Below are 17,232 nucleotides of genomic sequence, written 5' to 3' on the forward strand. Positions count from 1 at the left end.
TTTTATTTGAATTTTACATACACGCCTCTAATCACTAGCCTCTAGAGGCTTCCTGATTTTTTCCAGATGCAAATAAAGAGTGCCATATGGCACCCATTACAGGTTAAGATTTACTAGTCATTTAGGACCTTTCCCAAGTGACAGGTGTTAGATGTTTCCACTTTCTATAACCACGTCCAAATGTAACACAAACCTCGGGCTAACTGTCAGCCAGGCTGTAAGCCTCACCTGCCCGCGAGCCAAGTATTACAGCCACAGCGCCGCCTGCTCCGGCAGCACGTCTCTAATCCTTTCCTGGGTAAGGAAACGGAATAAAGACACAGGCTCCAGACTAACTCCTCAGAACACGTCCTACTCCTCACCTTTGTCTACACAACATGCAACAGAGGAAGCTTCAGTCCCGTAGTGGAAGTCACTCATTTGACACTGACAACTGCACCTTCATGTGGTGTGCACACGAAGCAGACCACCCGTGAACAGCACTCCGCTTCTTCCTCCGAGAAAGGAGACAAAATAGAACAGCAGCTCAGATGAATCTAACAATCTCTCTGTGGTCTATTTTGAAACGACAGAAAGCACTAAATTAATACCCAAGATTAAGCAAGTGTATGTGTTGAAAAGAATAGAGGCTGTGCACAGCAATATTGTGTTGAGATGTTATCTGAAGCAGTACACACCCTCTTCACTGTCAGAACAAGACCTAACTCACTTGGAGCTTGGTAGATGTCTGGGGATTTTTTTTGCCATTCTTTCAGTTCTTGGACCAAGTATCATAGCTCCAAGGTTCTTCTAGTTAGAGCTGTTTCATCATTTGTTTATGCCTGTAGCATCAGCATACCCCATGTATGCATTTTAATACCTAAAGCTAAGTGTGGTCAGTGCTTTCTTTGTACTGCTAAATACAGATAGAAACTATCCTCCAGCCTCAAGTAATCAAAGCTGGAAAATGTATGTGACTCTGGAGAAGGCCAATTCAGACAAGGAAGCAATGAATACAAAGCAATTGTCCTAACCATCCCCAAGTCACTCCCCAAAAGAAAAGAGCATCAGGAGCTGGTGAGCTGGGAGACCCCTTTCTTCTACCCATATGGCTTCAGACATCCCTAAAGCTGCTAACAACTGGAGACCTAGATGCCTGTTCAGGAACTTGCTTGTGGACCTTCAGCAGATGAGCAGTAGGATACTCTAGGCCCAGTGTTTGGCTACCTGCTAATGAGAGCTTGGGGTCTCCTTAGAGCAGCTGTCAATTGATCACTTCCCAGAGAAGATGATCAAACTGTACCCTGCTGTGAAAGAGCAAGCTTACAGTGATACAGAGCATCACAATGGCAGTATTCTCCCAGAGCATTTAGCAGGGACAAAGGAAAAGTGGGGCTGACTGTATTTTATTGCCTTTAAAGTGCTAGAAGAGACAGCTGCAGGCTAGTGCTAATAGCCAGTCTATCTAGGACACACGATCTTGGAATTAGATACTCAGACTTGATTAGCAGTGGATTTCGTTCCCTTACACGTGGGAAGTTACATCTAGAGGCTGCACGTTACATTATCACGGGAATCGCTACCTTTGGTTTGCGCTGATCATCCCTGAACAGCAAGCATGCCCTAGGAATTCAATTGCACTTGTCAAAGGCTTGCTACTTTCAAAAAATTGAACCCATGCCAAAAAACGAGCTAAAAGGACCACAGATAAGATCTTTACAAAAGGCCTTGAAAACCAACAAGTTTTTCAAAGTATTAACATGGTATCTGTAGTAAAAAAGGCAAAATAAATCTGATCAGAGCTGGAAGGGGGTGGGAGGGAAGGCAGGAGGAGGGAAATGCACCTTAGATTTTTATTTCAAACAGCTGCTGATGTTTAAGCCTTCATAATAATTTCTTCTGTATTTTGGCTCTATTCTTCCCCTACCTCCCACTGCCAACAGTGAACAAGATCATTTTGTAACAATGACATATTCATCCAAAGAGATTCAATCAAAATTATTTTAGTGAAGTATGATGAGTGTGTACTGAATGAACCAGTTTTAATAAAAACAAATTAAAAAGTATTACTCAAAAATTCCTTTTTTTGAAACACTTTGAGGGATACCACCCACAAAAACTTAGGAATAAAGTGCTACTTTCAGCGGATGCTGTACAAATAGTTTAGTACCACTTATCGGGGGAAAAGAAGTCTTCAGTAGTAAAGTTAAGCTCCTCCTTGCTTTGGCAATTACATTATTATTGCTTTCTCATCAGTTTTGTTCCCAGTCACTCTGGAGGTTGCTGGGAGGCAGGTTGACAACACCCAGCTCAGAGTACCTGGTTCAGACGATCCTCTGACCCAGCCTGAGGATGTCAGTAGGCTGTCTTCTGTGCAATGCTGCATTAAAGTACTGTCAGTTTTACAAAAGTGAGGGTAGCCAAGGAGAGAACCCACATTCTCCCTACAGTGACTGAACTGAGGATGTCCATTCATAAGAAGTAGCCCTCATCTCAAGCCTTACTAAAACTCAAGATGCAGCTCGGCCTGAATCTGGGGAGGAACGAGCAGCCGCCCCTGGCATCTGCACACATTCCAACCCAGTCAGTCACTTTCTCGAAGGGAAAGTGTTCCCCGAGGCACCCTGTTTTAGGGAGTGCACCAACTCCTACAAGTGCTATTTGGAGCTGGATGCACTCCAAGAAAATAACCTGCTGCGAGTTTGTGATCTATGTTCTGCATCCTGCAGTGACTGGTAGGTTAATTGCAAGCACTACTGAGTGTTTCCAGAAAGTTTTAACTGTATTCCTGCAGGAAGCAAGGTTTGGAAGATACTTTTACAGTGTCCTTTTAGTTTGCAGCCACAAAAGAATAAATGGAGAACTTCAAAGACAGCCCCTGCTTTGAGCAAGAGGTCATCTCTCCTAGCCTCCAGAGCAGCAGGATTATACTTCCAGTCTGAGTTTTTCTTTGATTCTAGAATAAATGACAAGCTCGGCATTTTAGTTTTTTTTTTTTTTATTATTTTCTTCTCTACATTAAAGTATTCCAAGAGTTAAATCCCACAACATTTTGTGTGCTTACACTCTCCTGTCAAGACCAGAGATAGTAAAGGTAGTGGAGGTCCCTAGCTCTGCAGAGCCAAGTGAAGCACAGGATTGGGACTAAAAGCTACCAAGCTACAACTGCAACTCACATTCACATACATCAGCTACCTCAGACATTCAATCACTACCAGTCACCACAGTATGAAACAAAACAAAAGGCTCCATTTGAAGAGAGACAAAAAGCCAGAGAAGATGTTTGTCCAAAGATGACAGCCTTTTGACTTCACATACGGGTCTGGATGGGAGTTTTCTCCTCCCAGGAGGAAGCACCACCATGTTTTGAGACAAGTAATTTCAGCTTCTTACGCGTTGTGTTTGGTGATCAATGAAAAGTGATGTTCACGTTGCTGTTACGTAGCTGTGACTCAAGTATAACAAAATGCTGTGACTGGAGATTTTTCCCCCCAGACTTCATTATCTGTTTATAATGATTAGCTTTCAGAAATCAGTCTTTGTACTTGAAGCCTCCACCTTCTGTATTTGTCTTGTCCTCTGAGCCTCTTAACTGCCAATAACACGGTATTTGGTTCATTTCACCTGAAAACTTCAGAAGTGGCCTCTGGTACACTTCTGAACACAATCAAAGAGCTTCCTCCTCGCAGTTTCAAATACCAAGTCTATTAACACATGCCTTTTTGCCATCAAGATGCAAAAGTCACTGAAAACCTTAAGTGAAGCTTAGGAGAATACACCCACGGCCATTAAGTGTCTTATTGATGTTAAGCACATTTGCTTAGCCTGTCAATTAATAATTCATCAATTAAAGAGAAACAGTACCTGTCTGATTACTCTCACTCGTAGGTACAGTACGCTGCTGTTCCAAAAATAGACACGTTCTGGGCATGACTAGACCTGTCAACGAGCCTCTCCTCATTCAAACCTAAAGTTAAGGAATTTATTTTCGATGTTCTACGTTTCAACGTTCACTTTGAATACAAAAACACACGATTGAAACTTTTCTCATCCATTTCATCCTCTCCCCATTTTTTCCTCCATATTGTGATTCAGTATATAACTCTTAAAGAATAAAAAAAAGTTAAGGAATGGCTTTGCAGAAACCTTAAGGTTCTGTTGGGTGTGATACACAGTGACTGGATGAAGAGATATGAGTAGTCAAATACAGTGAATAAGTAAAAGTGAAAAATAGTGAAAAAGCCTCCTTTTCCTTGAGCACCTTTGTCTTTTAAAGTTCGATATATGAGAGTTTTTCTTAGACTAATCCAGAAAAAGTATTTTCTGAGTCACTTTATATCCGAATGCCAGCTGCGAGCCATTTAGTCTTTCAGAAAGGACAGCTTCTGCTGTCATCCTGTGTAACATGATGGTTCGGAATAAACTGAACCACGAAAATCACTGTTCCATAAAAAGGATTCACTTTAAAAGGTTTTTAAACTCAGAACATAAGCACCTTCACCCAAGTATCATTTTGCAGGGGCACTTTATAGGAAATTGTGTGTTCTGGGGGATGAAGGCCCATCTAGCCTTGCCTGCAGGTCACATTAGCTTCACCTAAAGCAATGAAAACTATTTGTGGTTTCTGGTAGCTGCTACTTGAATTCATGGTGTATAAAGGGTGAAGTTCTTTGCCCAGGGTGCTCATTTTATTCTTCCCTATAGGACACCTGCAGGATTTCAGTGCACAAGTCTAGAAGGTTTCTGGAGAGCGTGGAAGCTTGCTTCCTGATGCAGCTGGTTAGCGAGCCTGCCAGGGGAGGTGCCCCGCTGGACCTTCTGTTCACAAACAGAGAAGGACTGGTGGGAGATGTGGTGGTCGGGAGCTGTCTTGGGCAGAGTGACCATGAAATGGTGGAGTTCTCTATTCTTGGCGAAGTCAGGAGGGGGACAGTAAAACTGCTGTCTTAGACTTCTGGAGGGCAAAGTTTGTGCTGCTCAGGACACTGGTTGGCAGAGTCCCTTGGGAGGCAGTTCTGAAGGGCAGAGTCCAGGAAGGCTGGGCACACCTCAGGAAGGAAATCTTAAAAGCTCAGGAGCAGTCTGTCCCCATGTGCCCAAAGACCAGCCGGCACAGAAGAAGACCAGCCTGGCTGAACAGAAAGCTGTGGCTAGAGCTTAGGGAGGGGAAAACAAAAAAAAAAAAAACAAAAAACGGTTTATGATCTTTGGAAAAGAGGGCAGGCCACTCAGAAGGATTATAAGGATGTTGTAAGGATGTGTAGGGCAAAATTAGAAAGGCCAAAGATCATCTGGAGCTCAGTCTGGCTACTGCTGTTAAAGACAACTAAAAATGTTTTTATAAATACATTAACTGGAAAAGGAGGACTAAGGAGAATCTCCATCCTTTACTGGATGCAGGGGGAAACAGTGATGAGAGATGAGGAGAAGGCTGAGGTGCTTAATGCCTTCTTTGCCTGTCTTTAGCAAAAGACTGCAAGAGCAGTTGTTCTCTGGATACTCAGTACCCTGAGCTGGTGGAAGGGGATGGGGAGCAGGATGTGGCCCTCACTATCCACGAGGAAATGGTTGGTGACCTGCTACGGCACTTGGGTGTACGCAAGTAAATGGGGCCCAACGGGATCCACCCGAGGGTACTGAGAGAACTGGCAGAGGAGCTGGCCAAGCCACTTTCCATCATTTATCAGCAGTCCTGGCTATCGGGGGAGCTCCCAGTTGACTGGCGGCTAGCAAACGTGACGCCCATCTACAAGAAGGGCCGGAAGGCAGACCCGGGAAACTACAGGCCTGTCAGTTTGACCTCAGTGCCAGGGAAGCTCATGGAGCAGATTATCTTGAGAGTCATCGCGCAGCACTTGCAGGGCAAGCAGGCGATCAGGCCCAGTCAGCATGGGTTTATGAAAGGCAGGTCCTGCTTGACGAACCTGATCTCCTTCTATGACAAAGTGACGCGCTGGGTGGATGAGGGAAAGGCTGTGGATGTGGTCTACCTTGACTTCAGTAAGGCTTTTGACACCGTTTCCCACGGCATTCTCCTCAAGAAACTGGCTGCTCTTGGCTTGGACTGGCGCACGCTTCGTTGGGTTAGAAACTGGCTGGATAGCCGGGCCCAAAGAGTCGTGGTGAATGGAGCCAAGTCCAGTTGGAGGCCAGTCACTAGTGGCGTCCCCCAGGGCTCGGTGCTGGGGCCGGTCCTCTTTAATATCTTCATCGATGATCTGGATGAGGGCATTGAGTGCACCCTCAGTAAGTTCGCAGATGACACCGAGTTAGGTGCGTGTGTCGATCTGCTTGAGGGTAGGAAAGCTCTGCAGGAGGATCTGGATAGGCTGCACCGATGGGCTGAGGTCAACTGCATGAAGTTTAACAAGGCCAAGTGCCGGGTCCTGCACGTGGGGCGCAATAACCCCAAGCAGAGCTACAGGCTGGGAGATGAGTGGTTGGAGAGCTGCCTGGCAGAGAAGGACCTGGGAGTGATGGTGGATAGTCGGCTGAATATGAGCCAGCAGTGTGCTCAGGTGGCCAAGAAGGCCAACAGCATCCTGGCTTGTATCAGGAACAGCGTGGCCAGCAGGGCTAGGGAGGTGATCGTCCCCCTGTACTCGGCTCTGGTGAGGTCGCACCTCGAGTACTGTGTTCAGTTTTGGGCCCCTCGCTACAAGAAGGACATGGAGGTGCTTGAGCGGGTGCAGAGAAGGGCAACGAAGCTGGTGAGGGGTCTGGAGAACAAGTCCTACGAGGAGCGGCTGAGGGAGCTGGGCTTGTTCAGCCTGGAGAAGAGGAGGCTCAGGGGCGACCTTATCGCTCTCTACAGGTAAATTAAAGGAGGCTGTAGCGAGGTGAGGGTTGGTCTGTTCTCCCATGGGCTAAAGTTGCACCAGGGGAGGTTTAGGTTGGATATTAGGAAGAACTTCTTTACTGTTCTTTACTGGAAGAACTTCTTTACTGGTTGTTAGGCATTGGGATGGGCTGTCCAGGGAAGTGGTGGAGTCACCATCCCTGGAGGTCTTTAAAAGACGTTTAGATGTAGAGCTCAGTGATATGGTTAGTGTTAGATCAGAGGTTGGACTAGGTGGTCTTGGAGGTCTCTTCCAACCTAGGTGATTCTGTGAAAGATTCTGAAGAATCAATACTGTATTTAGTAAATGCATACTGGTACCATACAGTGTTATTCATAAACTGTCATATTTATTCCTGAATGACAGAATGTTAGCCTTCTTTGCTAAACAGGTGAAGCTAAAAAAATAAAAAAAATCAAATGCAAGTTCAAGTTCCTTAAGTTTGAGAGTTATATAGTAACAAATGTTATTTTTTCCACCCAAAATGTGGGAGTTCAGGAGAGATTAAGGACCAGAAGGGAATAGTAATAAAGTTATTCTGAAAAAAAAAAAAAAAAAAAAAAAGGGTCAAAAAGTTTACAGTACATCCAGAGTACTGGAGAAATAATGAAGTTCAGTATGAATTATCAAAAAATCATCACTCCTGAGTTGCCTAGTTTGATTAGAAAACATAGGGAGAAGGGTATGTCTGCCAGGAAAACAGCATTTAGAATAGAGGTGAAGTGACTGTACATTACTTGGGTATGAACTCAGAGCTTTCCCACACATGAAGATGAGAAATAGTGCCAGAAAGTGTTTAATATAAAGTTAATTTGTTTTAGCAACAGGTAGCTATTAAAACAGTATGACCCACAAGTCCATGGCTGGATGAAGAAATCCATCTGGCACTGGTCTCCTTTTAAGGATTCCTGGATTCCAAGAAAACACATTTGCATCACATTTTATACTAGCATGCGAATTAAGAAGCAGAAGTGAGTTCCTTCTAGGTTAAGGCACAAAAGAAGAGTAACCTCCTGGAGTAAGAACAGCACAGAGAAGATGGCATCAGGGGGTGGGGAAAAGAATTGCTAGCCTCAGGCACAACAGGCTAACAAAACCACTCACCCATCCCACATGTGAGTTCGAGACTTTTAACCAAGCAGAGTAACAGCACAGTAAAAGGGTGGCCTTCCAAGAAGTACTTCCAGAAGTACAATCGTGAAAGAAGCATAGTGAAAGAGTAGTGAAGGAAGCAGAGGCAAATGGTTATTCCGGGCACCGTATCAAAGAACTGAAACATTAGTTTCACTCAAAAGCAATCACTGTTATCAAGTGCTAAGTGGTAAGTTTCTAAGTTCCCCTTACAACTCAAAACTTAAGGAAATTTATCTTATTTCCTTCTGTTTGAGGAACACTGCAAGTTGCACTTCAGTATATTAAAAACACAACACACCAACGCATATTGCCAGTGCATGTGCTTACGTATAAGAAGTCTAATTTCTGTTGAGACTGTGCTACAAGATGAAGAGAAGGCTTTGACTTCACAGTCATAGAACTACCAGTTACAGATAGCACATGGTGAATGCAGGTTATGAAATGTAAAACACAGCACCTCTGATATCATCTACAAAATTCCTCCCTTCCACTCAATGCTGCCAATGCTCTCAGGTGCTTCAAGTACCTGAAAGGGTAGGTAGAAACAGGAGTCAGTCAGTCACAAACAAGAATATCAACACTGGGGGTTTTCTTCAAGCCTCATTGCCTTTTTCTCAGTACAAATGTTGGCATGTTGCTTCACTATCACTCCAGTTGCTACATAAAGCCCAGTTTTACGCTCACAAATGAAGGTTCTTTTATACTCGTCTAGTGCAGTAACCGTGCAAGAAGCGAGCTTGACTGAAAATTAAGTTAGAAAGGAAGGTCTGTGCAGATCTGTTCAGTTTTCTGTGTTTTCTAAAAATATGGTATAGCTTTGGAGGGACTCAGCAGCCACTTATCTCAGCAGTCCTGAGAGCACTCTGGGCTGAGAGACCTGTCCAGTTTCACCTTTCCCATGAGCTGCCCTACAGCCCCCAAGCACTTACACGAAGCCTTTCCACCACAGCCCCGCTACTTGCCCAGCAGGCAACCAGAACCATCTTCCCTTAACCTGGGGCAAGAGCCCCCCAGGGACCCATCGGCCTGCCAGCTGACACCAGAGCCAGTAAGGTGATCATACCTACCGTAAATACATCTCCAAACACAACACAAAAGAGGTAGAAAAAGCAGGAGTTAATAAAAGATGGAAAGAGATGAAAGCTTCATTTGGTATCAGTGAAGTATTTGGAAAAACATTAAGGATTTTCTTGCAGATTCGTTTGGTATGCTACCACGTGCATACATCTCAGCTCTAAGTAAGGGCTGTCCAAGTCTAGTTTCACAAAGCATCTTAATTCCCCAGGAAGCACTACAGCATAAGTAATCTTCCTGTAAATTAATGGGGCATTTTAAAAGCAAGATTCACAGTGATAACAGCTAAGGTCAGTACTGGAATAAACAGGTTTTTCCAACATGTTCAAGACATTTCAGCACAGAGCCCTAACAGACATTTAGGGCATTTCAGCACAGAGCCTTACCAAAGGCAGACAATGGCAAAGAAAAAAAAAGGACTTACTAGGCTGTTCTCAGCTGAGCTTCACTTATCTCAAGGAAAGCTAAGACAAAGGCAAGTAGGGTTTCCAGCAGAGCTGCAGTAGCAAAGCTTATCTAGCATACAGGGGGCCATGTTTGACCACAGGAGAGGAGTTCTGCAGGTTTAACCATATGCCTCAAAGACAAAAAATCATTTTGTAGACAGCTCTTTGACTAAACGCTAGTCTAAGTGCTGTACGTAGATGGCTTTTACAGTGCCAGGAGAGGGAACATTGAAATTCAGCTCTGTCAATTTAATTCCTTAGAGAGATTAGGTAAAAGAAACAAAATGCTGATGAGACTAAACTATTTTCTTTCCCCTCCAAATGGGAGAAGGAGACAAGAAGAGAAATCCAACCACAGAAGTTGGAGCTGCAATAACTGAGCCTTAAAGGGTATTGCTGAAATCAGCTCAAATCCATAGCTGTAGAGTCCCTTTCTTCCTGATTCCTAAAACGGGCTTCAGGTTAAAAATACTGTTAATATTACTGCTACATTTTTTTTCCTCTTGTTACATTATAGCAAAGTAACATATATACACATACACTGGGCAAGACACCCTCCGCAAAAGGGAACTTGTACTTTGAAGTTTGAAAACAAAATCCAAATTGCGTTTTTCAATGCTGCCCATGCTGACAGCAAGAGATGGCTTTCTGACCAAAACACAGCAGCAGCTAGCTGCACTGGAAGTGGACATGAAACCTCCTACTTACAATTGCATAGTTAGAGTTAATTCTTGACTACAGGATGCACAAGTAGCCTTAAAGCAGGCTTCAGAGCACGGCTTTACTCTCACGTAGTTCTGTTTAGAGCCCTGGGATGATTCAGGTTGGAAGGGGCCTCAGGTCGGTATTTACCCCAGACTCCCGCTTGGAGCGTGGGAACAGAGACGTGGTTTCATAAACAAAAAACAAAATCACGGGTGTCTTTTTCAAGAATATTAAAAACGTCCATAGTACAGTTTAAGAATCAGACTTTTAGAGAAAAATTACCACCAAGTCAATGCTAAAATGGTTAATTCACAATATAATTTCAAAATTATGTGACTGCGAAATAGCTCTTCACCCTAAAATTAAGAACGTATCTCCCACATGCAGTATCCTAAGTTTAGGACTATCTCCTTCACAAATTCTCCAAGAAAGATATGAGCTCTGTGAGAAAGGCTTAAAACAAAAGTTATTTTACAATTAGCTTACTATTGGAGTTTTTTTCTTTTTTTAAAAAAAAAAAAAAAAAAAACACAAAAAAACCAAACAGGACCTTTTCCTCTGCAGCTCAGCTGCATTCACACTGTTGATAAGTCCTCGGTACACTGAAGCTTTTCCTCTGCACACCACCCATCTGCAATTACATAACCAGGGCTTTCAGCGAGTTTCCTTTTCAGAAAGCTGCACTGCATCAGCAACACTTCATACTGTTTAATTGCATTGTTAACCTCCCACAGGAAGGCAAAGGATGCTTAAAACCATACCAGAAGTACACCTCTTGAACACATTTTTACACGTTCGGTGCTGTAAGCCACCTGCTCTTAGAGAAGCCCGAAGTTGACATCAGATAGCCAAAAACTGGGCAGAGCACCAGCTTAAAAGCACCCTGGTGAGTTCAAGTCCAGACAGCCTGATGCAACAGTCAGGCAAAAAGTGCTTTCACTCCCAGCAATTTGTCTGGTATTATCATTATTGGCTGAGGCTGCTCGGGCACGCTTGCATAACGCTATTCCTCGAACGTGCAAGCGTTATCTAGATATCTTGTGAAGTGGTGATGCGCAGGGGAGAGTTTACACAGCTGATGCGATTAGGGGAGAGCTTTCATTTAAGCAAAGGGAGGGTCAGAGTGCACCGTACATCCTCATGGCCTGCGGAACCGCTTCCTCGCCGCACTTTGTCCCAGAGAGAAAATACGCCTGGTAACTTTGCCAGGGTGTTCTTTCTGATTTCAGTTGTTTTGTAGGACTGATAAGTCCTGACGTGTTCCAGTAAAACTGACAGCAGCTAACTGCATGATGGTGAGCACTACTCCTTATTCAGTGTAGAAAGGTCACTGTGAATTTACAGAACTGTTAAATAAACCAGGTAACACTTCATCCTAGGAAAGTTTACCCTTCCTTCTTTAAAAAAAAAAAAAAAAAAAAAGTATGTAGCTTAGATAATTGCTTACAGTGAGTAGATGAATCCATTCATAATGAGGAAAACACCGGAAAGTGCCTAAGCAGAGGCCCTCAGAGTATGCTAGCAGTTTCTGCTGAACTATCAGTCTATTTTCATCATGTAGCAGAACTGAATGAGATCCATAACTATTTTTTATGCATGGCTACGAAAGATTAGATGTTACTGTCCAAAGGGGTGTTGTTAGGTTTCATGCAGAATTCCTTGGATTTGTTTGCATTTCAGTATACACCAGAGCACATCCTGAGATACAACTGTTACTGTGCATCTTCACAAACCATGAAAGGTCCTTGCCATGAAAGGCAAAACACACGACAAGTGACAAGTCGCAAGTGTGAGGGCTTGAGCCTTGATGTTATGCAACAGTCTTGTGCATGACTGATCAAGACACATCCTCGGAATTTCAGGATGAAATATTGTTTGGGTTCTGCAGGCGAGCATCCATTCCATCCTGCTTTTCAAGACCTAGCTTTCATAACTAGAGAGCCAGGCAGTTATGAAATGCAAGATAATGGTAACCAATCCCATGAAAAGTATTTGGGTCCAAAGGAGACAACTACCATATACACATCAAGAATATTAATTAAGTACAGTGTAATTAACTACATGAGATATATGCATATACTCATGCCAAACTGGAATAAAAAACACAGGCAAAGAAAAACAAGGCATTGCAAAACTTTTATTTTTGACAACTTCAGGGCATACAAAGCCCATTTACACACACTAAACATCTAGGCCTTAGCCATAAAGGTTCCCCCCCAATAAAAGCTAATAAGCAGTCACTAACTTCAATGGAGTTTCACAGATTAACACAAATCAATAATCTAGCTCATCTCCATTCTTTAACTAAAGAACTTCCACAATTGCAACTTCAGATGACTTCTCTATAATAGTAAGGGTAAGCCTGCAGGAGAGGGAAAAGCACTTTGCTTATAATAGAAACTAGTTGGCTTATATATGTATACGTGGAATTACATAAGAAACACCAAGTCTTTTAGGCAACAATATTGCCCCATGCGTACATAAGCACTGGCATACTCTGATGACAGCAAACAAGCACCTCTCCTGTACTCCATCGCAGCTGGCACCATATCCTACCCCTTTCCTCCTCCCACTCTGCAGCAGCACCGGTCTGACTCCCAGCTACTTTTATGCTGCTAGCCAGCGCTTACATGCTTCACCTTACATCACTGCTCAGTCTGTACAAGTGCACTGCATGACCCGTATCCTACTCACCAAGCTGAGTTTATGGCTTAAGGGCAATGGAAATCCAGTAATAAAACCTGAACAATTAAATTCATCCATACTGAGTACGAGTTTCTGATGGTTTTATTAAGTCATTGCCTCCATGGACAGATAATAGCAATGCTCTGTCACCTTGTACTTATCAAGTAACATAGATAGCCCTACAATCCAGAGCAAAGACAACATGATTTTTACATTTTAAGTGTGCATAAGGAGGTTGAATAAGCTCAGATATTTTAGTCAGGACACCAAAATGACTTCAAATCATCCCACCAGGATTATGCTGTCAGGGTGGGCAGCTGGGATGTGGAAACCTAACATAAGGCCCCAAAACAATATTCACAGAGAGACTGTATGCATTATGCATACTGCTATAATGTTAGTTCTACCTCTTCTGACCATCAGAAGAGTAAAACGCTGATCCAAATTGATAAGGGTCAGCATAATTCAGCACTGTAACCATCACGGGAGATTCAAGGGCATCAGAACACCAAAGTGCTAAGAAACCAGAGAGTCAGCAGGATTTACGTAGGTTGGGAACAGAGCTGCCCGCCTCTTTCTCCCATCCCCACTAGCCCTCAGGTCTTGAGTTAATCTCATCTCACCATGGGGCAGTAAAACCCCAGGAGGCTCATCCTAAAAGAAAGCCTGTAGCACATGGTGGCATTGAGATCCACAAACTCCACCATTTTGCTTTTTTCCTTTCTTTGCTCTCGAGGCACAGGGCTGCTGACAGGGTCAGCCTGGCAGTGTCTCCTTCCAGGACCCCACAGACTCCCATCACTCACACCCCCCCGCTGCTTCAGGGCTTTCCTAAAGGAGTGGGGAGAGCCGTATTTATACACACAGACCCATCCCTCTTCAATCCCCACCTCCTAAAACAGTGAAATCCTGCAGGTGGAACTGACCCAGCCCCTCCTTTAAGGGGTAAAAAGTGGGGAAACCTTATGGAAAATAGTCTGGGGCCAGAAGCAGCACCGCAGGCAACACGAAGGTGAGCAGCTGAGCACTGCTAACACACTGGTGTCACTCATGTTTGGGTACACACCTGGGAAGAAGAAGGGGTGGAAGAGTAGAGGAGAGCATTACAGCCAGTCTTTACTTTTTGGAAGGGCAAACGAAAGGTCTACCAGGTCTGACTGTAAAGGAATGCACTTCAAAGGAGCTCCAGACAAGGAAGATTTTGTCGGCTCTATCTACAAAACCGCGCGTGGAGTAGGGCCACAGCAAAGAGGTGCTGCACAGCTCTAGTTAGGACCGCTGTTCAACTGGGGAACAATCTGAAACATCAGAAACCCGAACTCATTTTCTCTTCCAAGGAAGCTTCAGAAAAGTTATCGCCCCAAGCAGTGGATCATAAAAAAACAGACAGGAGCTGGCACACGCTGAAGCAGGAGCCTGCTCCCTTCCATACCCCTCGCCAGCAGCAGGTCCCCGTGAAGCACTTGACCCAGCAGCCGGTGCCCCCTGCCCCAGCCCTGTGGGGGGAGGCAGGGCGGGCACCCCAGGGGCAGCACAGCGCCTTCCTCCTCCTCGCCCCTACCACGGGCGCCCAGCACCACCCGAGGAGCACCCCTGGGCCTTGGGGGCGCCCCCAGCCCTGCCGGAGGGGGGCGTCCGGCCTCCTTTGTCCCCCTGCCTCCCGCACACGGCCCCCCCGGTACCTCAGCCCCGCTCCGAGCCGGGTTGCGGTCAGCTCCCCGCAGCCGGCAGCCCCCAAGGGGACCCCAAAGCTGCCCCCCAGCTCCTGAGGAGAGCCCAGGGACGCCCCACACTCACCGCCGCCGCCGCCTCGTCCAGCCGCCAGCACCCCAAGAGCAGCACCACCAAGCACCCGGCGGCTGGGCTGCGGCTCCACCACCGCGGCTCCATCCTCGCAGCCACCTCAGGAGGTCCGGGAGCGGGCGTGAGACGCGGGCATAGCCCGGCGCGGGTAGCCCGGCTGGCTCCGAGCAGCACCCCCCGACCACCCCGCCGCCACCGCCCGCCCCTCTGCCGCGCTCGCCCGCTCCTCCCGGCTCAAGTCCTCCCGAGAGTACTGGCACTGGCCCGCCCCGCGAGATTCATCCGCGCCACAGGCGGCCCCCAGCGCGTCTGTGGGGAAGGGGTCGCTCCGCGCTGAGTAGAGGGGGCCGCGGCTCCCCGCCCGCCGCTCCCCGCCAGCCCTCCACGGTTCGGGCGTCGGGGTTTTGGCGGAACGGAGGCCGGGAGCCTTTTGCCTCTCCCCGCTGCCTCGTCTGGCGGCCGTCGAGCCCCGGACTATTTTTCGCGGCGGAGGCAGCGGGGTGTGTGAGAGGTTCGACGACAGTGGGGGCCGCTGGCGGTGCCGGGTCCGCACCTCAGGAGTGGGCGGGCGGCGGGGCCGGGCGGGGCCGCGCTTTGCTTCCCGCACCTCAGGTTCGACGTCCCGGCTGTGGCCGCGCAAACTCCGCTGTCCGCGCACCGCAGGGACGAGGAGGTGACCGAGAGGCGGCTCGGGGGGGAAACCCCCGCTCCCTGAGCCGCGCAGGGCGTCCTCCCCTTCCTCCGGCGGCATGGGCTGCGCTGGGTGAGTGCCGGGGCGCGGTGGCCCCTTCGCTCCCCTTCCCCTTTTCCTTCCTTCCCCGGCCCCGCCGTGACCCTCTCTGTGCTCTCGCCTCCCCTCAGGCTGCTGTGGGTGCTGCTGCTGCTTGTCTGCCTGGGCATGGAGCCGGCGAGTGGGGTAAGTGAGCGGCGCCCGAGCTGGTTGTTGTGCTCTCTGCCCCCGTCCCCCTCAGGCTTCCCCTTGCGTAGTTTTTTTGGGGTGGTGGGCAACGAGTACAGCCGTTTTCTGCCCTCTTTCCTACCCCCTATACCGCCCCCATCCCCTCAGGGCCGACTGCTGCAAGCCCCCGGGTCCCTGCCCCCAGGGGCTGCCCCCCGACCCCTCCGAGCTGAGGGGGGAAACGAAGGGTTGATTAACGTTTAAACAGCTTAACGGGGGATCGTGGCTTCTTACACATTCACCGTTTTCATTTTTTTGGTCTCGTAATTTTCTGTAACTGGGGTGTTTAAGTTGTTAGCCCGCTCGGCTGCAGCGAATGAAAGAGTCCTTTGGAGAACCTGTAGCGTGAATCCAGCGTGCGAGTGGTGTGCAGGCAGCTCACAGCAATCCCCTTGCTGTGTTGTGATGGGAATGAAGGCTGCACAATGTCCTTTACTCTGTGTAGTCCCGATCTCACCACACGTAACCTACAACGAATTAACGTAAGTGGTCGGTATAACATGCTTTGTGAATGTTTATTTAAATTCTTCTTCTAACAGGCTTCTAGCAAAAACAGTTTAAAACATGAGCTCTTGATTTCTTAGCCAATGTTTTCCTAGTGCTTTTGCTACTCTTTTGATTAAAATTTTAAGGATTTAGAGCCTTCCTGTACAACTGGCAAGAAATCTCTTGAAAAGGCTTTAATAGCAGAGGAGTTTATATTTTTCATAAGCATGAAAGACTTGCTTCTGCCTTTCACTTTTTATAATCGATTGGACTGGTAGAATTACACCATCCTGATCAGGTGGTAGTTACAGGCGTTAATCTGCCCAAAGATTAAAAGATTAAACAATGTGCAAAGATGTGGGAGTTACTTTGCATGTTTTTTTTTTTTTTTTTTTCCCTTCAACAAAACCAGCAACTGTTCTTCTGAGTGTTCTTAATACCATGGAATCTACGTGGAAATGCAGTGCATATTTTCAAAGCGTTTTGAAACAAAAATGGCAAGCCATATTTTGCTGTTCTTTTTATAAATTCATGCAGTATGTCAGTAAAATTATTCTTGATAGGCGTAACCAACATCAGATTTTTAATTATCTGTTTCAGGTTTGCTTTATACCTGTTGGAAAGTGCAACCTTCAAACAGTCAGACTTCTGTTTCTTGATATGTTTTGTTGTATGCAAAGGGACTTTGTCAATGGAAGTTCTATTGAAATGAGTAAGATGAATATCTACATGCCATTTCTAAGTCCTCCTGGCCGTTCTCTTCATGGTTAGAAAACAAACGAGATCTTTGTTCTCGTGTGAGCAGTCTACAGGTATCAAAAATATTCAGAAAGAGGTCCTTAAAACATCTAGTTTTAGTACTTTTTATGTCTAAGTGGTTAATACACGTAATTACCATTATTAAAAAGCTGGCAAACATGCTCAACAGGAAAGATAGACAACTATGTTTTTGTTATCTTTTCAGATAGAGCAGTGGGTAATTGACTTTCTTGTAGTAGTGATTTAAAAAAAATTGAAAAGTCGCCACCACCACCACCAAAACAGCCACACCCTAACACCTTCCAGCATGAAGCCCTTAAGAGAAAATGCTAAACTGAAGTTGGTTTTGCAGTAGGCAGAGCTT

The 17,232-nt window shown here is 46.0% G+C and overlaps 2 protein-coding genes across 2 annotated transcripts in view; one reads left to right on the forward strand and one right to left on the reverse strand.

Moving 5' to 3' along the window:
• COL4A5 (collagen type IV alpha 5 chain) overlaps positions 1 to 14,841 on the reverse strand; it is an 86,985-nt gene extending 72,144 nt beyond the window's left edge. Inside the window, exon 1 of the mRNA XM_082771239.1 lies at positions 14,660 to 14,841. Coding sequence (XP_082627365.1) covers positions 14,660 to 14,752 — 93 coding nt within the window. The 5' untranslated portion in view covers positions 14,753 to 14,841. The remainder of the gene's footprint in view (positions 1 to 14,659) is intronic.
• A 406-nt stretch (positions 14,842 to 15,247) lies between these two features.
• The window catches only part of COL4A6 (collagen type IV alpha 6 chain), a 135,070-nt gene continuing 133,085 nt past the window's right edge, over positions 15,248 to 17,232 (forward strand). Inside the window, exons 1-2 of the mRNA XM_082771064.1 lie at positions 15,248 to 15,428; positions 15,527 to 15,581. Of these exons, the coding sequence (XP_082627190.1) occupies positions 15,415 to 15,428; positions 15,527 to 15,581 (69 nt within the window). The 5' untranslated portion in view covers positions 15,248 to 15,414. The remainder of the gene's footprint in view (positions 15,429 to 15,526; positions 15,582 to 17,232) is intronic.

Source organism: Aythya marila, assembly GCF_965140915.1.
Source record: "Aythya marila genome assembly, chromosome: 13".
Classification (NCBI taxonomy): Eukaryota; Metazoa; Chordata; class Aves; order Anseriformes; family Anatidae; genus Aythya; species Aythya marila.